Below are 21,855 nucleotides of genomic sequence, written 5' to 3'. Positions count from 1 at the left end.
TCCGTGCCGCAGGATTGGGCGGAGACTGAACAGAGGAGGGCCCAGGTTGGGCAAAGGGCGGGGCCATCTTGTGTGGCAGTGGTCAATCGGCTGAAGGGGCCTTTGTGGGCGGAGGCCCAGGCGGAGCAAGACTGTGAAGAGGCCGGGGTTGAGGGGAGGTACCATACCTGAAGGGCGGGGCCATCTCAGATGTAGACAGAATCAGCCTGAAGGGGGGCTGGGCTGACTCCATAACCAAAACAGTCTAGAGAGGCGGGGCTACAGCTAAGGGGGCGTGGTCCACTCATACGGGGGTGGGACGAGACTAAACAGGGGAAGGGCTGCTGTTGGCAACCCGCTTTGGGGATTGAGCGGCCTGGTGGGATTGCCTCCCATACCAAGCTTTAAGATCCCCCTCTTTCCGCTACAGGTAGCAGTCCCCTGGACAGCCCCCGCAACTTCTCCCCCAACACCCCCGCCCACTTCTCGTTTGCCTCCTCCCGAAGGTGAGTCCCTCTCCCCAGGGCCCTAGAACCCTGGCCGGACCCTCCCCAACCACCGTCTGGGCCTCCATCTGTTCCCCTCCTAATTGCACCTGAGACGGGGCCTGAGGGACCCGCAGAGTGCCCCAGCGTCCCAGCGGGAATAAGCGCCAGGCCTTAGGGGCGGGGCCTATGAGAAGGCGGGGCCAACCGCCTATTCGGAATCCAAGGGGGAGTGGGACTTCCTTTGCCGCGGAGCGAAAGCGCGTGCGCTCTGAGCCCAGGGTCTCAGTCTCCCCAGCCTCTAGCTCCAGGCCGGGCGTTTCCATAGCAACAGGACAGGGAACGGAGATGAAGTGCGCAAGCGCAGACTGCAAGATGCCCATTGAGGGACTTTGGTCTCCAACGTGAGAAAGGGCACCTAGAGCTATTTCTCCAGGGCCCGAGAGGAGCAATCATAGGTTTCCCTACGGGGATCTTTGAGGGTTTCTAGAATGTCGCGAATGAATTTTCTTGGGGCCTTTGGCGAAATTGGGGGAGGCAGAGAGATTCCTCCGATGCGTTTTGGAGAAACTTCTGGGAGTCACCAGGATGTTTGGGCGGGATTCTTTTTCTTTGAACTTGATTCATTCTAAAAACGTTGTCTGAACACGTGGTGCGAGCTGGGAGCTGAGCATAAGGGGTGAATGACAGTCTTTGTCCTCGGGGTGGAGTTGGGGTGGCGGGCCAGAGAGCGCAGATCACTGCAAAGACTGGTGAAGGCTGTCGTGTGGAAGTCACGCAGGACTGTGGGGACAGAGGATGCCTCCCTGGGGTGGCTGCGGAGAGATCCCCTTGGCTGCGGAATTCGGCTGAAGGCATTAGGGAGCCAGAAAAGGGCTCTAAGATTGGAACCTGATCTGGTCGCTTGCATGGTGGGTGGGCTAGGAGGGCCCCGCCCCCCGGAGGGAGGCTAATGCCTGGGAGTGTGTGTCCCTGTGATATGCAATCTTTGTGCTGATGTGGATGTGTGAATGTAGGCTTGTGAGACTGTGGTCGTGTGAGGCGGCCCTGCCCACAGATATGCCCACGGGGGCGTGCATCAGCGTGCAAGTGTGAGCGTGTGTGAAGGTATCCCTGTGCATTTGTAAATGTGTGTGAATGCGTGAGAGAGCATGCCCTTCCAAGTACGTTTCCATGTGAGTGTGCAATCTGGTGGGAGTGTGAATGAATGTGTGGCTGCGTGGGAGTTTGAATGTGTGACTGAGTGCGTGAGCGTTCTCGAATGTGTCTGTGTGAACGTGGCAGAGGAGAACGTGTGTGAGGGAGTGTGCGTCTTTGTTTCAGAGTGTGAGTACTCCATCTCTACGTGTACGTGTTCGTGTGTGTGTGTGTGTACGTGTGTGTTTGCATGCGTGATGGTGTGTTCGTGTAGGGAAGCGTGCGATTTGGGCCCGTGTACGGGTCAGGGCTTGTGTGTGTGTCCGTGTTGAGGAGTCACGCGTGAAGGTGTATGATTGTCAGTGTGTGATCTCAACCACACGAGTCACACTAACACTAGTGGGTGTGGCTGTGGGAGTGACCGTATCTGTGTGTGAGTGAGCAGATGTGGGAGGATGTGGCAGCGTGTGTATTTGAAAAAGAGGGGCCCTTCTTCTCCGAGAAGGCTCAAGTGGCCTCAGTCTGAGCACTTTATCATGGGGGCAGCTTTGGGGATTCCTGATCTTTGCTCCAGGTCCCTGGTGCCCGGCTGGAAGACTTCCTCCTTACCTCTGTGGCTCTGAGGGCCTTTCGGAATCGTAGAGCACAGATATACCCCCAGCCCCTACCTTAGTGGTGGCCAGTAGCTTCCCTCACACCCTGAGGACGGGAAGGGGGGGAACCAGTGGGGCCTAGCAGCCTCTGAGCGTCTTGGCTGGGTTCCAGGGCGGACGGACGCCGTTGGTCTCTGGCTTCACTTCCTTCGTCCGGCTATGGCACCAACACACCCAGTTCCACCGTCTCGGTGAGTCGGCAGGTGGGCGAGTGGGCGGGAGCCCTCACCCAGGCCAGCAGTTGCTCTGGCCTTAATGAGGGTTTTGGGTTTCTCTAGTTTTCCAAGGTATCACCCGTCCATCTATTGGCAAGTTACAGGTCCCCTTGAAAGCCCTGTTCTCCACCCTCAACATATCTTCTTGGGGATCCTGCCTATCGCCGACTTATTTTACAGATAATGGTATTAAGGCTCACGGGTCGAACCACTTGCCAAGGGTCTCAGCTGGCCGGGGCCAGCACACTCTTCCCCCAGAGTGCATTTGCTCAACCACCGCAATACCCAAAGTCTCTCTCCGCCTGCCCCCTTTTCTGCCTGTGTCTCTGGTCCACTCATCCATCCATTGGTATGATGTTCAGCAGACATTTATCATGTGACTGGCTGTCATATGGTGGGTGGGCTCTATAAGGTGGGCCAGGATCCAAGGATTCATGCAGCCCTCATGAGGGGAGACAGACCAGTAAGAAGATATTTACAATACAGGGTGTTGGAGCTGTTTTGGGAGTGGCACCAGGTAAGGTGATAACAGGAGGGAGCACCTGACTCAGCTGGGGGGGAGGGTCAAGGAAGGCTTCCTGGAAGAGGTGGAATTGAAGCCAAGACAAAGGATCAGTAGGAGTTTGGCAGATGGAGGAAGGAAAGGAGGGGTGTTTCACGAAGAGGACCAGGGAACAGCATGTGCAGATTCCCAAAGGCGACAGAGAACTTGTTGCATTTGAAAGTTGAAAATAACCTCAAGTGGCTGGAGCTTTGGGGTGGGAGTGGAGGAACGAGGGTGAGGTAGACAGTGACCCTGGTCATGCTGGGGCTTCTTAGCCAGGGCAGGGCGGTGGATCTTATTCTAAATGTGATGGGAAGCCATACAAAGGCTTTTTTTTTTTTTTTTTTTTTTTTGCTTTATATTAAATTTTACTAAAATTTCAGCCTGAGCTATTTGACATTGTGGTTCTGTAGATCATATGTTATGTGCATTGAAAAAATTATTTTAATAGATACTGGTGGGATGGGGAGTGAGTGATGTAAACGTTTCAAAAGACCCTTCTGCCTGCAGAATCAAGTGGAGATCTTTGTTTCTCCACTGATATGTGCGGGTCTGTGTTTGCCCGACTGCGTGCTAGACCCTGACTCGGGACCAAGGAGAGCCAAGTCTCTGCCCTCAAGGAGCAGGCGGCAATAAAAATTAATAATAAAGATATAGTAAGTCAGGAGATAAATACAGCAAAAAGAAACAAGGCAGGGATAGGGGGTGAGGGATGAGTGTTCAGAGGGGTGAATGTCACCCACAGGGGTGACATTTAAGCAAAGATGTAAAGGAGGAGTGATCTGTAGTGATATACTCCTGACAGAGGGAGCATAGGCCCCTCAATGCAAAGGCCCTGAGGCAGGAGTGTGCCTGGCTGGTTCAAGGACCATCCGGGAGGCCTGTGCAGCTGGACGAGTAACTGATGGGGAGAGTGGGCGGAGGTGATGGCAGGGAGACAGGACCAGATCTTGCAGGACGTTGTGGGTCTTGAGGAGGACTTCAGGGTCCATACTGAGTAAGGTGGGAGCCACGGCGGGTTCTGAACAGAGGAGGGATATGACTTGATTCAGGCTTTAACAGGCTCCCACTGGCCACATCTGTGTGTGTCACAGTTCGCATCCGTGTCTGTCCCTGTCCCCCCTGTCTATCTCCGGGAGTCCCAACCTGGACCCTGGGAATCCAAGGATCATAAACCAGGTCCTGATCCCGACCCTGCCCAGGGGCCCATCAGCCCCCAGGAGTCCCAGCCCAGGGTCGCGAGCTGTGGGGGGACTGCGGTGGCTCTGACCCCGGCCCCGCTCCTCCCCCCAGTCTTCCTGCTCCTCCCAGGAGCGCCTGCACCAGCTGCCCTACCAGCCCACCGTGGACGAGCTCCACTTCCTTTCCAAACACTTCGGCAGCACCGAGAGCATCACAGACGAAGATGGTGGCCGCCGCTCTCCTGCAGTGCGGCCCCGCTCGCGGAGCCTCAGGTGGGTAGATAACCTCCCTCCACCCCAAGTTGATGGTCGTGTCCTGTGAGACCTCTGCCCGCGCGATTAAACGGGTGACGGCACGACGGGTGAAGTTTTACGGGGGAGCGGGGGTGGGATCTAACACCTGGCTGCTTCCGGAGGCTGGGGGCCGCACAGGATGCGCTTTTCTCCCCGCAGCCCCGGGCGCTCCCCCTCTTCCTACGACAACGAGATCGTGATGATGAACCATGTCTACAAGGAGAGGTTCCCGAAGGTGAGGCGGGGCGGGGGGCGGCCGCGGGGAGGCCCGGGCGGCGGGAGCCCTCGCTCGCCTTAGCTCCGCGCGCCCCCTGGTGGCCGGCGCGCGCAGCGCAGCGCAGGCTCCCGGCGGCCACAGCCTCCGGGCGCAGCCCCGCGCCGGCACCCCGGCCCTCTGTCCCCCTCGCAGGCCACCGCGCAGATGGAGGAGAAGCTGCGCGACTTCGCCCGTGCCTACGAACCTGACAGCGTGCTGCCGCTGGCCGACGGCGTGCTCAGCTTCATCCACCACCAGATCATCGAGCTGGCCCGGGACTGCCTGACCAAGTCCCGCGACGGCCTCATCACCACCGTGTACTTCTACGAGTTGCAGGAGAACCTGGAGAAGCTGCTGCAGGATGTGAGTGTGTGTGTTTCGGGGGGCGCTGGCTCGGTCAGGCCCGACGCCTTCTTTCACCCCACTTCCGTTCAGAGGGCGCCTACCACGTGCCGGGCGCCGCCGTGGAACTTCAGGGGTGGGAGAGAAAGACGTGGTCCCCAGTGGAAGGACGTGGTGCTCGTCCGGAGTGATGGGGGAGGCAGGGACTTAACCTCCCTCACCTCCTTCAGGTCTTTACTCAAATATCAGCATCTCAGGTGGCGTCTAGACCCCCTTATTTAAAATGTCAAACCCACCACCCACCGTCTCTTGTCTCTTTAGTTTTCTCCTTAGCACTTAGCCCCTTCCGTCCTCCTATGTATTTTTCTTTATCTTCTTTCTTGTCTCACTTGCTCAAATGTCAGTCCCGCGGGTGGATGATGAGGTTGTCTGTTCATTGCTGCGGCCCTGATGCCTGGCACGGTGTCCTGCACACAGTAGGTGATTAATAAATTTTGGTTCCATGGATGAATGAATGAAAGTAAACAAGATGATACCCCCACTTAACTCAATGACAGTGGGTAGCATTTATTAAGCAACTACTGTGTGCTGGGGCAGTGGGAACCCAACAGTGAACAAACTAGAGAAATATCCCTGCCCTCTTGGGGCTGATATTCTAATGTGGAAGGTGGATAGGAAACATGGAAACAGATCAAGGTATTTGGTGATTTCACCTGATGCTTAGGGCTATGAGGCAAATGGAACAGGGCAATCAGATGGAGTGTCAAGGACTCCCTTGTTAGGTCCAGAAGGCCTCCCCAGAGGAGGTGACATTGAAGTTGGGACAAGAATAATGAGGAAGTGACAGTTATGAGAAGTGCCGGGGGGAATGTGTGCCGAGCAGGGTGAACAGCACATGCAAAGGCCCTGAGGTGAGAAGGCAATCTGGGAAATTCTAGGAGCACAGAGGCCAAGTGACTGTACTGTCTTCAGGGAATGACGTTGGATAAGGGCACAAAGACCAGAATACGGGGCTTTGGGCTCTAGGCGCCCACTCCGACCTAAAGGGCAGTATGTTGACTTATGGGATTCATCATCAGATCTGGTTTGAGTCTGGATTCTGCCACTAGATTCGTAGGAATTGAGAGCACAGATCAAACGGCCCAGATTCACATCCAGCTCATCACTTACTGTGGAGCCTTTGCCAAGTCACTTAACCTCTCTGTGCCTTAGTCCTTCTGCTATAGAAAGGGAATTTGCTCATTCATTAATTCCACAAATATTTATTAAGCACCTGTTCCAGGCCTCCCACTGGCCTAGAAGCTGGAGAATTCCCTGGAAATAAAACAAACAAAAGTCCCTGCCCTCAGGAAGCTGACATTCTAATAAGGAGAGTCAGAAGATAAATAAAAAGCATCAGGGCTGGGACTGGGATGAGACAAGTATTTAATCTCCCCCCCCCCCTCAGGATATTAAAGTAATTATTGGAAAAATTGAAAAGTGGGTATATTAAAACTTAACATTATTTCGAGTATTTTATTTATAATCAAACCAGAATTTGTTAGAATTTTACTTTTCTGGTTTTAATCATCAACAATATTTTTTTTAATTTTTTTTAACGTTTTATTTATTTTTGAGACAGAGAGAGACAGAGCACGAACGGGGGAGGGTCAGAGAGAGAGGGAGACAGAGAATCCGAAACAGGCTCCAGGTTCTGAGCTGTCAGCACAGAGCCCGACGCGGGGCTCGAACCCACGGACCGCGAGATCGTGACCTGAGCCGAAGTCGGACGCTTAACCGACTGAGCCACCCAGGCGCCCCAACAATATTTTTATTAAAGCTGTTAATCACTGAGAAGACATGTACAGATTCCCACACACTTCCTCCCTTTTGCTTCAAGCTCCAGTGTGGCTCAGGACAACCCTAACAGATCCTATCCTCCCTTAAATTTTGTTATTTTGGTTATCATGGATTTTTTTTTTTTTTGCATGCTTTTTTCACATACTGCATTAAAATCTTAGTTACCTTGAAGACTGAGATTTTTGGCTTCAGGGTGAGGTGCCTCATTGCCTCACCCTAGTCTTGGCCTTGAGAGACACAACATGGGATAGAAAACAGGAAAAGCAGAGTACGGTCATTAATGAGGATTGAGGGCACAGCCAGGAGGTGGGGTGCGACTTTAGACGCGGATCAGGTAGCCACACAGGGACCGGAGGGGAAAGCATGCCCGGGGCTGGAGGGATTCTAACTTGGCCTGGAGCATAGGCTGTTTTGAAGATGAATGAGAGAAGGTTTTAGGACAACAGTGCCTACCGTCGTTGTCATTCTTTTTACCGTGTGGCCCGAGCCTCAGTTTTCTCACCTGTAAAATGGGACAACGGCAACAGTGTGTACCCGGTGGGGGGTGGGGAGAGGGGCCTGGCTGAAGCCGGGCACCCGTGAAACCTCCCCCCACTGTGCCCGCCGCCCCAGGCCTATGAACGCTCAGAGAGCATGGAGGTTGCCTTCGTCACCCAGCTGGTCAAGAAGCTGCTCATCATCATCTCGCGCCCCGCGAGGCTGCTGGAGTGCCTGGTGAGGGGACTGGACGTGGTGGGGGGGGGGGGCGGGTAGGGGTTGGGGGAGGGTTGGAGCCCACCCTGAGCCTGCTGCTGCCCTGCCCCAGGAATTCAACCCCGAGGAGTTCTACCACTTGCTGGAGGCGGCGGAGGGCCACGCCAAGGAAGGCCACCTTGTCAAGACTGACATCCCCCGCTACATCATCCGCCAGCTGGGCCTCACCCGTGACCCCTTTCCAGGTGCTGGCTGGTGGGTGCAGGGGGCTGGGGTGAACCCACCCGGACCCCAGCCTCCGCTCACGCTCAGCCCCTTCCTAGACGTGGTGCACCTGGAGGAACAGGACAGCGGTGGTTCCAATACACCAGAGCAGGACGACCTCTCTGAGGTAAGGCCAAGAGGGCCAGCGGTCAGCACTCTGGTTTCGGCAGGACAGGCCAGGGCTCACCTCCTGGCCCTGTGTCCTCAGGCTGGGTGGACCTCTTGGTCCCTGGTCCGAGCCTCAGTTTCCCCATCTGTGAACTGGGTTAACCATCGCCATTCCTCCGTGGGCCTTTTCTCTTTTCATAATCCAACCATGTACCCATGGTACTTAAAACGTACCATTTTAAGCATTCATTTTATTTTATTTATTTTTTTTTAAATTTTTTTTAATGTTTATTTATTTTTGAGACAGAGACAGAGCATGAATGGGGGAGGGGCAGAGAGAGAGGGAGACACAGAATCGGAAGCAGGCTCCAGGCTCCGAGCCATCAGCCCAGAGCCCGACGCGGGGCTTGAACTCACGGATGGCGAGATCATGACCCGAGCTGAAGTCGGATGCTTAACCGACTGAGCCACCCAGGCGCCCCTTAAGCATTCATTTTAAAATGAACGGGGCGCCTGGGTGGCGCAGTCGGTTAAGCGTCCGACTTCAGCCAGGTCACGATCTCGCGGTCCGTGAGTTCGAGCCCCGTGTCAGGCTCTGGGCTGATGGCTCGGAGCCTGGAGCCTGTTTCCGATTCTGTGTCTCCCTCTCTCTCTGACCCTCCCCCGTTCATGCTCTGTCTCTCTCTGTCCCAAAAATAAAAATAAAAAACGTTGAAAAAAAAAATTAAAAAAAAAAAAATAAATAAAATGAACAATTCAGTGGGTTTTAGTATATTCACAATAAGGTATAACCCTAACCCTCACTTCTAGCAGTTACTTCCCACTCTCCCTGCCCACCCCTCCCCGCCACCCTCCTGGCAACCTCTGAATTGAGACACTACAGATTTGCCCATTCTGGATATTTTGTGTAAATTTCATAGTTGGCCTCAATGTGTATTTCATATATATTTCTGGATATTCCATATAGATTTACTTTCACTCTGTGGCCTTTTGTGCCCGGCGTAATGTTTTCAAGGTTTATCCATGTCGTGACATGAATCAGCGCTTGGTTCCTTTTTATGGCTGAATCGTATTCCATTGGATGGGTCTTCTGCATTTGTTTATCCTTTGTCTCTTGATGGACATTGGGGTTGTTCCCTCTTTTGGCTGCTGTCTGAAAGTGAAAGTGCTGCCACGGACATGTGTGTATAACCGTTTCGGTCCTTTTGGGTGCACAGCCAGGAGCAGAATTGCTGGTCACGTGGATCGTGAGGAACCCCGCGTGGGGTTTTGAGTCGGTTGGACGTCTCTGCATTAGCCACTTAACATAGTGAAAACTGCCGTGGTCCCACCTCTAAGCCAGCCACGCTTTGACAGATGTTCCTTCTGTGAGACTGCCAGCTCTGGTGGCCGCACATGTGCTTTCTCTGAACTCTGCAGTGCTTTGTTTGTTTGTTTGTTTGTTTGTTTTTGTTTTTCCAAATTGCAGCAAAATCTAGAGATGAGAAGATCTTGACTCACAATCTGGGTTTGGGCCTTCTTTTGAAAAATTGGAAGTTTTTTTTTTTTTTTAAATTTTTTTTTTTTAACGTTTATTTATTTTTGAGACAGAGAGAGACAGAGCATGAAGGGGTAGGGTCAGAGAGAGAGGGAGACACAGAATCTGAAACAGGCTCCAGGCTCTGAGCCGTCAGCACAGAGCCCGACGCGGGGCTCGAACTCACGGACCGTGAGATCATGACCTTAGCCGAAGTCGGACGCCTAACCGACTGAGCCACCCAGGCGCCCCGAAAAATTGGAAGTTCTGATAACACCGCGGTGGAGCCAGCTGGCTCTAAGTGGGGGCGCTTGCCCCTAGGATATGGGGCACTTGGCCCCCCAGTCATGCATGGTGCCCCCCACCGCCCGCCCCCCCCCCCCCCGCCTGCCTGGCCCCTTAAGGCATTTGAATTCGTAACCTTTGTTTCAAGTTGTGTCTATGAATTCACACACATCACACACGCACATCTTTCCTTTATCTATATATTGAACAGAATCTCACTATGCATGCCATTTGTTTAATTTTTTGAATAGGTAATGGAATGACATCACTCAAAACTCTAAAACTCTAAAAAGGTATTTATCTTTAATTGTTGTTTGTAGGATTCTACCTATTTCATTCAATCAAACTTGTCAATTGAGTGATTCAGATCTTCCACGTCCCTATTCTTTTCTTCTTCTTCTTCTTCTTTTTTTTTTTTTTTTTTGCCTGGTTAATCTAATCGTTTCTGAGAAATATGTGTGAAATCCTTGTTTTGAGCAATTTCTTCCTGTAATTCTGTCAAGTTTTGGGTCAGATGTTGTTAGACTACGTTCTTAGGAGCATACAAATTTAACATTTTCATATCACACATTTTTGTGAAATACGGGATAAATCTCTTTGTCCCAAAGAAAAATAAACATAATTTTCACAAAAGGTGTACAGAGAAATACCTTACACCCACTCTTGTCCCCCCATTGACTATATCCCCCCCAAATATTAGTATATGTGCTACTGAGCACCCCCTAAATACGATTAGATAGCTCTATTTTGCCAAAAAACTTACAGCACATTTTGCTCCTTGCTTTTTTCCCCCACTTAATAAAATACTGGATCAGTGTACTGAGCGATTCCTTGCTGTTTAACAGTGGCACAGTATTCCTTTACGCAGATGCCTCTCATGTGTTTAACCAGTTTCCTAAAGATGAACATATGGGTTGCTTCCAATCTTGCAATGAGCGAGGTGATGCATATGTAATTTTTCACATGCATATCTGTAGCAATAATTCGAAAATGAAATTACTGGATCAAAGGGAACACGCCCTTCTTTTTATATGCCAGAGCACCTTGCATGGAGGTTGTACCATTTTACACACCCGATAGGAAGGTATAAAAGTACCTGTTCCAACACAGCTTCACCCAGAGTGTGTCAGCTTTTTGGATCCTTTTGGCCAGTCTGCCAGGTGAAAAACTGTATCTTGGGGTAGTTTTGATTTGCTCTTCGGCCACTCCATGTGAGGTTCAGCATCTTTTCATATGGTTAAGAGCTCTAATTGTAGTTCACATATCTTGTCTGTATTTTCTCTTCCATTGGTGGGCTTTTTGTTATTGATTTCTGGTAGCTTTTTGTATAGGAAAGTGATTATTTCGTAGGCTTCTTTCCTAGTGGAAAAAAGTTAGCAATATAGCTTCAGAGTCAGTATCAGGTTCCAGGCCTGACTTTGTTACTCCTTCACTGTGGCACTTGACGAAGGATCCATCCACCCCCTCCCTGTGCCGCAGATTCCTCATGTGTAAAATGGGATAAGAGTTCTAGTCTTATGATGATGGTGGTGGTGGTCTCCCTTTTTCCCCTGCAGGGCCGCAGCGCCACCACCAAGGCTAAGAAACCACCCGGAGAGAATGACTTCGAGACCATCAAGCTCATAAGCAATGGTGCCTACGGGTGAGCCACCCGGGGCTCTGGCGGGGGGAGGGTGGCGGAGGCCGGGTGTCTCGGAGGTGATGGCCGGTCCTCGCTCTCTCCCCCTGCAGCGCTGTCTACCTGGTGCGGCACCGAGAGACGAGGCAGCGCTTCGCGATGAAGAAGATAAACAAACAGAACCTGATCTTGCGCAACCAGATCCAGCAGGCCTTTGTGGAGCGGGATATACTCACCTTCGCCGAGAACCCCTTTGTGGTCGGCATGTTCTGCTCCTTTGAGACCCGGCGCCACCTCTGCATGGTCATGGAATACGTGGAAGGTGTGGCTGCCCGTGGGACTGCAGGGAAGATGGGGGGATGCACGCTGGTCACGGTTGCTCACTGGCCTGTCTGAGCCTCAGTTACCTAATTGACTATCCACTTGTATGTTTATCCACCTATTTATCTATCCAGCCATTGATTATCCATCTCATCTGTTTATTTATATCTAGCCGCATATTGGTTTACCTATCTATCTGCTTTGGTTTCATTCAGTATAAGTACATCCATCCAATTACCCATCCACCACCCACCCATCCGTCATCCATCTGTCTATCCATCCGCCCGTCCGTCCATCCATCCATCCATCTGTCCATCCCATTCATACACCCATTTGATTATCCCTCCGTTTGCCCATCCATACATCTGTTATCCATTACATCTATTTTAAGAAATTATTAGAGCTCACGGTTTAGAGAATATTAGGTTTACAGAAAAACTGACTGGAAAGTACATCGAGCTCCCAGATAACCCCCTTTCCTCCCAGTTTCCTCTACGATTTACCCGTTGTCTTCCTGTGGCGCATTTGTTACAATTGAACCAACGTGGATACGTGATTATTAACTGAAGTCCCCAGTTTATACTGGGGTTCCCTCTTTGCCTTGCACATCTATTTTCATGCATCCGTCTTTTTATGCATCGAGCCATTCATTCACCCATCCACTTATTCACCCACCATTATCCGACACTCATTTATCCACCAATATTTATGCACCTATTTCGTCGTCCATCCACCCATTTGCTATCCATATTTTTATCGATCCGTCCACAACTGCATTCTAGCAGCCACCTTATCCTACCTGGCTCTCTCCTTCTGTTCTTCCACAATTTATCCATCCATGTATCCACCCATCTGTTTACTCTCTGTCCATCCAGCCACCAGTGTATTTTTTCACCTGCTTATCCACCCATCCATGCTTATATTCACCCAAATATTAATTCATCCATTGCCCGAAACACACATCCTGTGGTTATTAGGACACGCAGGGTCTCTATGCTGCCCCCAAGCCTCAGTCAACCATCCATTCACCCAACAGATGTCCCCTCTTCGTTTTCCTCATGCCACATGCCGCACTAGGCGCTGGTGGCAGTTGGGACCCAGACAGGCACACCTCTCCCCCCATGGAGGTTACATTCTGGTCCGTGCAGACAGACAATAAACAAGCAAAACAAGACAGAGGAGGCCAGGTGATTTCATATAGCGAGGATGCCATCAGGGACCATGAGGCTCAAAGAGGCAGGGGCCTGGAAGAGGAAACCCAAGCACAAAGGCTCTTAAGTGAGAAGGTGTCTGGATTTGGAGGAGCGGTGAGGAGGCCAGGGAAGCTGGAGCCAAGTGAGCAAAGCCACGGGGAGAGGGGCGGGGCGGGGCGGGGGAGATCGGCAGGTGACGGGGCTGGGCATGCAGGGCCTTGCAGAGCCCCGAATGGCATTGGATTTCATTCCAGGTGCAACAGACATTGGCCGTGAGGTCTTAAACAGAGTGGATGTGATCTGATTTATGTTTTAAAATATCCATTCAGCTGCTGCAGTGAGGGCAGAGGCAAGGAGACCAAGATGGAGGTGACCGCACAAGTTTAAGGTCCTGCGCCCCCTGAGCGTGGCCCGGCCCCGAAGTCTCATTTGGAAGTCATTCCACTTGGTTCTCAGCATCAGTGTGTGTCAGGATTCCCTGAGGTTGTGGCCAAATGCAGATTCCTGGGCCCCACCGTCAGGGAGTCTGATTTGTCAGTTTCTGACACCCAGCTAAACCTGGCTCAAGCTGGAAGGAAGGAACAAAGGAAGGAAGGAAGGAAGGGAGGGAGGGAGGGAGGGAGGGAGGGAGGAAGTTGTTGACTTGTGATTAAAAAAAAATCATGCCACCTTCAGGAATGGCTGTATCTGGGTGCTCAAACTATGTCATCAGGCATCTCTTCGTCTCTTGACCCTGTCCTTCCATGTGTAGACTTCCCTCTAGACAGGCTCTGATGTAGCAGAGTTGCTATCCAGCCGATCCCAGTTTACATTCTATGAGATCAGCAATCTTTGTGAAAATAGAAGGGAAAGTCAGTCGGGGACTGACTCACTGAAGCAACTTGGGTTACATGCTGGTCTGGCTGCTGCGCCTGGAAGAAACCGCAGCCTTTGTAACAGGAAGGAGGAACGGATCTTAGGAGACCAAAATATGAATGCTGTTTACAGTAAATCTGGTGGGGGCCAGGAATCTACATTTTAAGGCCCCAGACCATCAAGATTCAGACTCCAGGAGATCAAGAGCCATATGCTTCCAGATTCAGTCAATAAGCAGGCAGGCTTGGGGTGCCTGGCTGGCTCAGTTGGAAGAGTATGTGACCTTTGATCTTGGAGTCATGAGTTCGAGCCCCATCCATGTTGGGTGTGGAAATTACTTAAAAATAAAATCTTAGGGAAAAAAAAAAAAGTCAGGCTTTTGTACTGGCCAGATCTATCCTCCAGCATCGACTCCTTGCGCGACCCAACCTCTCTCTGAGTTTCAGTCCCCTCCCCTGTGAAATCAGCTGATCATATTAACTTTGGAGGATGGCTAAGAGGAGGAGAGAAGCCTGATAGAGGGCACTCCCCATGTGATCCGGGGAGAGGGAGGCCCCTCTCTGAGCCTCAGTCTTCCTTAGCTGTGAAATGGGAGCCATGTGAGGTGAGGACTTGATGTTATGGTGCGTGTTGAGGGCTCAGCTCTAGGCTGAGGGTGCCTCGCTCTTCACACGGGCCAACTCCTTCCCCCACAGGGGGGGACTGCGCCACCCTGCTGAAGAACATCGGGGCGCTGCCTGTGGAGATGGCGCGCATGTACTTTGCCGAGACGGTGCTGGCTCTGGAGTATTTGCACAACTATGGCATCGTTCACCGCGACCTCAAGCCTGACAAGTGAGCCTTGGCCCTTCCCATCACTTCCTCCCTGCTGGTCGGGAAGCCGCGGCATGGGAGGGCCAGGAGTGGACTTGGGCCTCACTTCTGAGACCCTCCCCTCCCCCCACCCATTGCAGCCTACTCATCACCTCTATGGGGCACATCAAGCTCACGGATTTTGGCCTCTCCAAGATGGGGCTTATGAGCCTCACCACCAACCTGTATGAAGGCCACATTGAGAAGGACGCCCGGGAGTTCCTGGACAAACAGGTGTGTGTGCGGGCATGGGGGTCACCGTGGGTGGAGTGACCCGACAGAACCGCGGGGCCCAGGGCCTGGTGGGGGGCTCGGCTCTCCCTCGAGGCCCCTCCTGCGGCCAGGGCGCAGGCTGACGGCCTGCCCCCAGGTGTGTGGGACCCCAGAGTACATCGCACCCGAGGTCATCCTGCGCCAGGGCTATGGCAAGCCGGTGGACTGGTGGGCCATGGGCATCATTCTCTATGAGTTCCTGGTGGGCTGCGTACCCTTCTTTGGAGACACGCCCGAAGAACTCTTCGGACAGGTCATCAGCGGTGCGTGCCTCCGTGGTGGGCAGGAGGGGGCGTGGGGTCATGGGCCACCCCAAGGCCTCATAGACTCCAAAAAGTGACCCCCAGGCCCGCCTTTTCTGCAGATGACATCCTGTGGCCAGAGGGGGACGAGGCCCTGCCCTCGGATGCCCAGCTCCTGATATCCAGTCTCCTGCAGACCAACCCCTTGGTCCGGCTTGGGGCAGGTGAGGGGTCTGCTTTTCAGAGAAACTGAGGGCGGGGGGCCACTGTCAGAGAGCAGGACTCCCGGGGCCGCGGTCTGGGGCTGTCTGCTGGGCTGGCCTTCAGCCCCTCCGGGACCCCCTCCCCTCCCCACTCCACCTGCTCCCTCCCCAGGTGGTGCCTTTGAGGTGAAGCAGCACAGTTTCTTTCGAGACCTGGACTGGACAGGACTGCTGAGGCAGAAGGCCGAGTTCATCCCGCACCTGGAGTCCGAGGATGACACCAGCTACTTCGACAGTGAGCAGGGACAGGGGGCGGGATCCGGTGAGGTGAGAGAGCCTGGGCGGGGACCCCAGCTGGCTGGAGGACCTCCCAGACGAGAGGGCTGAGGTTGTGGTGGGGGTGTGCATTGCTGGGAGGCTTGGCCTGGCGTAGAGGTGGGGCTCGGCCTGAGAAGAGGGTAAGAAAAGAGGCCGGGGTAGGGATGGGTCCTGGAGTGGGAGGAGTTCTCAAGTTGGGCCTGCTCCTGGGCCCGGTCCAGTGGGCGGTGCTAGGATCCAGAATGAGGTAGGGCCCGGGGTTGAAGGTGGGATCTGGAGGTGTGGCTTCTCTGGAGCCTCTGAGAGTGGGGCTGGGCCCCAGCTTGGGGGAGGGGCCCGAGTCCGACCGGGGAGTGGGGCAGAGGCCTGCAGGCCTGTTCCGGCGGGGTGTGGGGGTTGTGTCTGATCTGAGGAGTGGACCCTTGCCTGCGGTTATGGCCCACCCCCCAATCCTCAGCCCGCTCAGACAGGTATCATCACGTGAATTCCTATGATGAGGACGACACCACAGAAGAGGAGCCTGTGGAAATACGCCAGTTCTCCTCTTGCTCGCCGCGCTTCAGCAAGGTGGGCCGAGGCTGGGCTAGGGGTGGGTGAGACCCGGGGGGCCGGGGCCAATGGTGGTGGGGACCCAGGTCTCGAGCCGGGGAAGCCACTGAGGGGGTAAGAGATCCGGGAGCGATAAGGCTTTCGGGGGCGGCAGCATGGGGGTCTTGGGACTGCCCCCGTGGCCTCCAGTGGAATCTAACGGGAACCCGGACGGTTGTAGAAAGGAAGCCCACGGTGGGGCTGGGCTAGTTCTGAATGAGGCGGGGTCAGGACCTGGGGCTTGGGAGGATGCGCAGTGGGGGGCGGGGGCAAGGCTGGGCCAGATCTCGCCTGGGGAAAGAGCGGAAGGGGGTGCAGGCCTCGCCTGGACGAGAGTAGACATAATTGTGTGAAGCCTAGGAAGGTGGGGCAAGAACAGATTCTTTTTTTTTTTTTTTATTTTTTTTTTTTTAATTTTTTTTAAATTTTTTTTTTCAACATTTTTTATTTATTTTTGGGACAGAGAGAGACAGAGCATGAACGGGGGAGGGGCAGAGAGAGAGGGAGACACAGAATCGGAAACAGGCTCCAGGCTCCGAGCCATCAGCCCAGAGCCTGACGCGGGGCTCGAACTCACGGACCGCGAGATCGTGACCTGGCTGAAGTCGGACGCTTAACCGACTGCGCCACCCAGGCGCCCCAAGAACAGATTCTTGAGGGCACGGGCGGGTCAGGGCCTAACCGTGGAGCGGGGCCTAAATTGAGTTGTAGGTGGCCGGGGTACTTCCCAGAACTGGGCGGAGCCCGGCCGTGGGCAGGTGCAGCGTAGTTTGGGCGGGTCCGGCAGCGGGAAGCGCATTGGCCCGAGAGCGGAGGCGGGACCTGGGGCCGGGCCGGACCTGCCTCCCACCACCCAGCGTGTGCCCTTCCAGGTGTATAGCAGTATGGAGCAACTGTCGCAGCACGAGCCCAAGACCCCCGTGGCGGCAGCGGGGGCCGGCAAGCGGGAGCCCAGCGCTAAGGGCCCAGAGGACAAGGCGGCCGGCAAGCGGGAGGGCCTGGGAGGCCTGACCCTGCGCGAGAAGACCTGGAGAGGGGGCTCCCCGGAGATGTGAGCAGGGACCGGAATGGGTTCGGGGACGGGGCCCAAAGGGGCGTGTCTCCTCTGACACCCCCCCACCCCCACCCCTTCCAGCAGCAAGCGTTTCTCGGCTTCTGAGGCCAGCTTCCTGGAAGGGGAGGCCAGTCCCCCGCTGGGCGCGCGCCGCCGTTTCTCTGCATTGTTAGAGCCCAGCCGCTTCAGCGCCCCTCAAGAGGACGAGGATGAGGCCCGGATGCGCAGGCCTCCCCGGCCCAGCTCCGACCCCCCAGGCTCGCTGGATGCGCGAGCCGCCAAAGAGGCGGTTCATGGGGACGGCACCCCCAGCGCTGGGGACCCCGAGGCCAGTGAGTGTCCCCTTCGCCGCCTTCCCCAGTTCCCCAGTGACCGTATATTGAGCATTCAGTGAGCGTGGTGCTGTTTATACAAGATCTCACCCACTCTTCACACATGGGGAACACCTCGTGTTCCATTCTCAGTCCACAAGTGTATTTGAGCGCTTCTGTGTATCAGGAGCTGTGCTAAATGGGTATGTCACCTGCTTTCATGAAACTCACAAGTAAGAGAGAGAAGTGGGAAGAGCATTCCAGGCAGAGGGAACAGCTCGCAGAAGTCCGTGGCCTTGGACTGGCCCCTAACCCACTTGTTCTGTTGCAGCTGACCGCCCACGCCCAGGTGACCTCTGCCCACCCTCGAAGGATGGGGACTCATCAGGCCCTAGGGCCACCAGTGACCTGGTTCTGCGCCGGGCGAGGCACCAGCAGCTGTCAGGAGACCCCGCAGTAGAGAAGAGGCCTTCTCGAACTGGGGGCAAAGTCATCAAGTCAGCTTCGGCCACTGCTTTGTCCGTCATGATTCCTGCAGGTGACCTTGGGTTCCACATAGCAGGGGAGGGGCTGTCTCCATTTGTGCCAGGATAGGCCAAAGAAAACACTGTATTTTCCCTGTCCACAATGATTGGCTCTGGGATGGACCAATGAGAACCCCGGGACTTTGACTTGGGAGGAAGGAGGAGCAGATACAGGGACAGATGTGTCTTGAGTCGGCCCCAATCTCTGACCTTGGCTCTGTGTCTGCAGTGGACCCCCATGGAAGCTCACCCCTGGCCAGCCCCATGTCCCCACGATCTCTCTCCTCCAACCCATCCTCACGGGACTCCTCACCCAGCCGGGACTACTCACCGGCTGTCAGTGGGCTCCGCTCCCCCATCACCATCCAACGCTCTGGCAAGAAGTACGGCTTCACGCTGCGTGCCATTCGCGTCTACATGGGTGACTCAGATGTCTACAGTGTTCATCACATTGTCTGGGTGAGCGCTCGTGCTTGGAGTCTATGTCCCAAGATGAGGGGTGGGTGGGTGGAGAGAAGTCCCCCCCCCCCGGGGGGGATGAGAGACTGCTCAAACTGTACAAATGGGTAGCCTGGTAAGACTCCTCTGTGACCAGTACTCTCCCTCCCCTTTCTGAGCCTCAGTTTCTTCATTTGTACATCGGGGAGAATAATTACTATTTCACAAGGTGTGACGAGGATTGTTGCGCACGCAGAGCTAGGTGCCTGGTGCAAGAAGCTCAGGGAGCTTTCTTTGTTACCAATCCTGTGACCCTACCCCTACGGGGTGTCCTGTCCCCAGCACGTGGAAGAGGGGGGCCCAGCCCAGGAAGCAGGGCTTTGTGCTGGTGACCTCATCACCCACGTGAACGGAGAGCCTGTGCACGGCATGGTGCATCCTGAGGTCGTCGAGCTGATCCTTAAGGTGAGTGCAAGGGAGGGAGCACCCTGCCCGGAGGGTGGGGGAAGGGTGAAGAGATCTTGGGGAACTGGAGCTGCTGGAGCAGCCTCCAGCAGAGCACTTCCCCCTTTCTAACCCCCAGAGTGGCAATAAGGTAGCAGTGACTACAACACCCTTCGAAAATACCTCCATTCGCATTGGCCCTGCCCGGCGCAGCAGCTACAAAGCCAAAATGGCTAGGAGGAACAAGCGGCCCTCTGCCAAGGAGGGCCAGGAGAGGTGAGTGGGGCCAAATGCAGTGGGCAGGGCTCTAAACAGCGGGCTGAGGAAACCCGCAGCGCGCGCGTGTGTGTGTGTGTGTGTGTGTGTGTGTGTGTGCAGTGGGCGGGGCTAAGGTGGGAGGTGGTGGGGACCTGAGGAGGGAAGTGGCCAGGAAAAGTGGCCGGTCGAGGCCATGCAGCAAAAACAAGAGGACAGAGAAAGAAGAGCTGGGCAAGTGGCAGAAGCCAGGGAAGGAAGCTGTGCCAGGTTTCTAGGTTGGGAAGAAAACCTTGGAAGGTGGGCAGCGCCAGCACTTGTCAACTAAAGAGGAGACCATCTAGGGGACGGTCCTGACCTGTTGGATGTATTTAGACGGCTGGGAGGGCTGGAAGAAGGGATTTCTAGGTGAAATGAGGACGCTAGGCAAGACTGGGCCAATGGAGGTAATTTCTTCCTTTCTAGGTAGGAGGAGCTAGGAGAGGTGGGCGGGGCCGGGAGAATGTCGTGTTTCGATCAGTGAGTTTGTCCTGGATGCGTCGTTGAGGGGGGATTCGAGTGAGGAGCTAAACAAAATTGGGTCAGGAGAATTTCTCCCAGCCCCTGTCAGGTGGACTGTAGCTGGAGACAGAGGAGCTAGAGAGGTGGGCGGGCCAGAAAAAAGTTGGGGTTTTTTTTGTTTGTTGTTTTTTTTTAAAGTTGGTCTTGAGGAGTGTTTTCCTAGCTTGGGGTGGGGGGCGTCCAGGAAGGAATGGGTGGAGCCTGAGGCGGGAGGAGCCTAATGGGACCAGCGGCCAGGAAAGTTCTTTTGGTTCTGATAGGTGGCTTGCAGCCGGGAAGGGAGGGGCCAGGAAGGGTGGGCGGTCGTGTGGCCCAGAAGTGGGAGAAGCCGGGAGTCCCGGAATTTGGTGAAGGGTAGGTGGCCCCCTCTCTGTCCCCCAGCAAGAAGCGCAGCTCCCTCTTCCGCAAGATCACAAAGCAGTCAAACCTGCTGCACACTAGCCGCTCGCTGTCGTCGCTGAATCGGTCGCTCTCGTCCAGCGACAGCCTCCCGGGCTCGCCCACGCACGGGCTGCCTGCACGCTCGCCTACCCACAGCTACCGCTCCACGCCCGACTCCGCCTACCTAGGTACGCTCTGCGCCTGCGCGCGGCGGGCCAGGCGGCGAAGGGTGGCGGGGCTGTGCCCTGGCGGTGCCCTCCGCGCGCTCCAGCCCCTCTCGCCCGTCCGCAGGCGCCTCCTCCCAGAGCAGCTCGCCGGCCTCGAGCACGCCCAACTCGCCGGCGTCGTCGGCGTCGCACCACATCCGACCCAGCACGCTGCACGGCCTGTCGCCGAAACTGCACCGCCAGTACCGCTCTGCGCGCTGCAAGTCCGCTGGCAACATCCCGCTGTCGCCGCTGGCGCACACGCCGTCCCCGACACAGGCGTCGCCGCCGCCGCTGCCGGGCCACACGGTGGGCAGCTCGCACACGACGCAGAGCTTCCCTGCGAAGCTGCACTCGTCGCCGCCGGTGGTGCGCCCGCGCCCCAAGAGTGCAGAGCCCCCGCGCTCGCCTCTCCTCAAACGCGTGCAGTCGGCGGAGAAGCTGGGAGCCTCGCTGGGCGCGGACAAGAAGGGCGCACTGCGCAAACACAGCCTAGAGGTCGGCCACCCGGATTTCCGCAAGGACTTTCACGGCGAGCTGGCGCTACATAGCCTCGCTGAATCTGACGGCGAGACGCCCCCCGTCGAGGGTCCTGGCGCACCCCGGCAGGTCGCCGTTCGTCGCCTGGGCCGCCAAGAGTCGCCCCTGAGCTTGGGCGCGGACCCGCTGCTGCCCGAGGGCGCCCCGAGGCCGCCGGCGTCCAGTAAGGAGAAGGAGTCCCCCGGGGGTGCCGAGGCCTGCACCCCACCCCGTGCGACAACTCCCGGGGGCCGGACCCTGGAGCGGGATGCCAGCGGCACACGGCACCAGAGCGTGCAGACAGAGGATGGAGCGGGTGGGGTGGCCAGGGCTGTGGCAAAGGCCGCGCTGAGCCCGGTGCAGGAACATGAGACCGGCAGGCGCAGCAGTTCGGGTGAGGCGGGCACACCCCCAGTGCCAATTGTGGTAGAGCCTGTGCGTCCCGGGGCCAAGGCCGGGACGCCCCAGCCTCCTGGTGCAGACTCCAAGGGGTTGCAGGAATCCACGTCCCTGGCACCTCCGGCACCTGAGGTCCCCCGGGGTCGGGAGTGCTGGGTGCTGGAGGTGGTGGAGGAGCGGACCACGCTGAGCGGGCCTCGCTCCAAGCCCACCTCCCCCAAACTCTCCCCAGATCCCCAGGCCCCCTCCCTAGCCTCCACAAAGAATGGGTCCAGCGGTGCAGGGCCCCCAGCTCCACCCGCTTCCCTCTCGGCCCCAGCCACCAAGCCTGAGGCGGGGCTGACCTCCCGGTGCCCTGCTGACGCTATACCCCCAGCAGGCCTGACCAAAAAAGGTGCGCCCTGCCCCACGCCTCCAGGCCCGTAGCCCAGGGGGCCGCTGGCTCTGCTCTGTACAGCCACCTGTATACATATGTACACATATAAATAAAGTGTGTCTGTGCTGTGTGA

The 21,855-nt window shown here is 55.6% G+C and overlaps 2 protein-coding genes across 6 annotated transcripts in view; one reads left to right on the top strand and one right to left on the bottom strand.

Moving 5' to 3' along the window:
• The window catches only part of RTBDN (retbindin), a 12,592-nt gene extending 12,271 nt beyond the window's left edge, over positions 1 to 321 (bottom strand). Inside the window, exon 1 of the mRNA XM_058727863.1 lies at positions 168 to 321. The gene's annotated coding sequence lies outside the window, so the exon portion shown is untranslated. The remainder of the gene's footprint in view (positions 1 to 167) is intronic.
• The window catches only part of MAST1 (microtubule associated serine/threonine kinase 1), a 27,784-nt gene extending 5,929 nt beyond the window's left edge, over positions 1 to 21,855 (top strand). For 4 of the 5 annotated variants that reach the window (XM_058727859.1, XM_058727858.1, XM_058727860.1 and 1 more), the window contains 24 exons: positions 410 to 485; positions 2,367 to 2,445; positions 4,307 to 4,467; positions 4,648 to 4,723; positions 4,898 to 5,107; positions 7,538 to 7,639; positions 7,731 to 7,863; positions 7,942 to 8,009; positions 11,348 to 11,433; positions 11,523 to 11,731; positions 14,474 to 14,612; positions 14,732 to 14,864; positions 15,001 to 15,166; positions 15,268 to 15,369; positions 15,521 to 15,643; positions 16,124 to 16,233; positions 17,127 to 17,305; positions 17,390 to 17,640; positions 17,951 to 18,157; positions 18,373 to 18,602; positions 18,924 to 19,046; positions 19,165 to 19,301; positions 20,223 to 20,410; positions 20,514 to 21,855. In XM_058727859.1, the coding sequence (XP_058583842.1) occupies positions 410 to 485; positions 2,367 to 2,445; positions 4,307 to 4,467; positions 4,648 to 4,723; positions 4,898 to 5,107; positions 7,538 to 7,639; positions 7,731 to 7,863; positions 7,942 to 8,009; positions 11,348 to 11,433; positions 11,523 to 11,731; positions 14,474 to 14,612; positions 14,732 to 14,864; positions 15,001 to 15,166; positions 15,268 to 15,369; positions 15,521 to 15,643; positions 16,124 to 16,233; positions 17,127 to 17,305; positions 17,390 to 17,640; positions 17,951 to 18,157; positions 18,373 to 18,602; positions 18,924 to 19,046; positions 19,165 to 19,301; positions 20,223 to 20,410; positions 20,514 to 21,772 (4,547 nt within the window). In that variant the 3' untranslated portion in view covers positions 21,773 to 21,855. The remainder of the gene's footprint in view (positions 1 to 409; positions 486 to 2,366; positions 2,446 to 4,306; positions 4,468 to 4,647; positions 4,724 to 4,897; positions 5,108 to 7,537; positions 7,640 to 7,730; positions 7,864 to 7,941; positions 8,010 to 11,347; positions 11,434 to 11,522; positions 11,732 to 14,473; positions 14,613 to 14,731; positions 14,865 to 15,000; positions 15,167 to 15,267; positions 15,370 to 15,520; positions 15,644 to 16,123; positions 16,234 to 17,126; positions 17,306 to 17,389; positions 17,641 to 17,950; positions 18,158 to 18,372; positions 18,603 to 18,923; positions 19,047 to 19,164; positions 19,302 to 20,222; positions 20,411 to 20,513) is intronic. The other variant, XM_058727857.1, reaches the window with a different exon arrangement.

The sequence above is a fragment of the Neofelis nebulosa genome, chromosome 4 (assembly GCF_028018385.1).
Source record: "Neofelis nebulosa isolate mNeoNeb1 chromosome 4, mNeoNeb1.pri, whole genome shotgun sequence".
Taxonomy (NCBI): domain Eukaryota; kingdom Metazoa; phylum Chordata; class Mammalia; order Carnivora; family Felidae; genus Neofelis; species Neofelis nebulosa.
The sequence above is the reverse complement of the archived record's forward strand: the minus strand, read 5'-3'. Positions and strand labels throughout refer to the sequence as shown.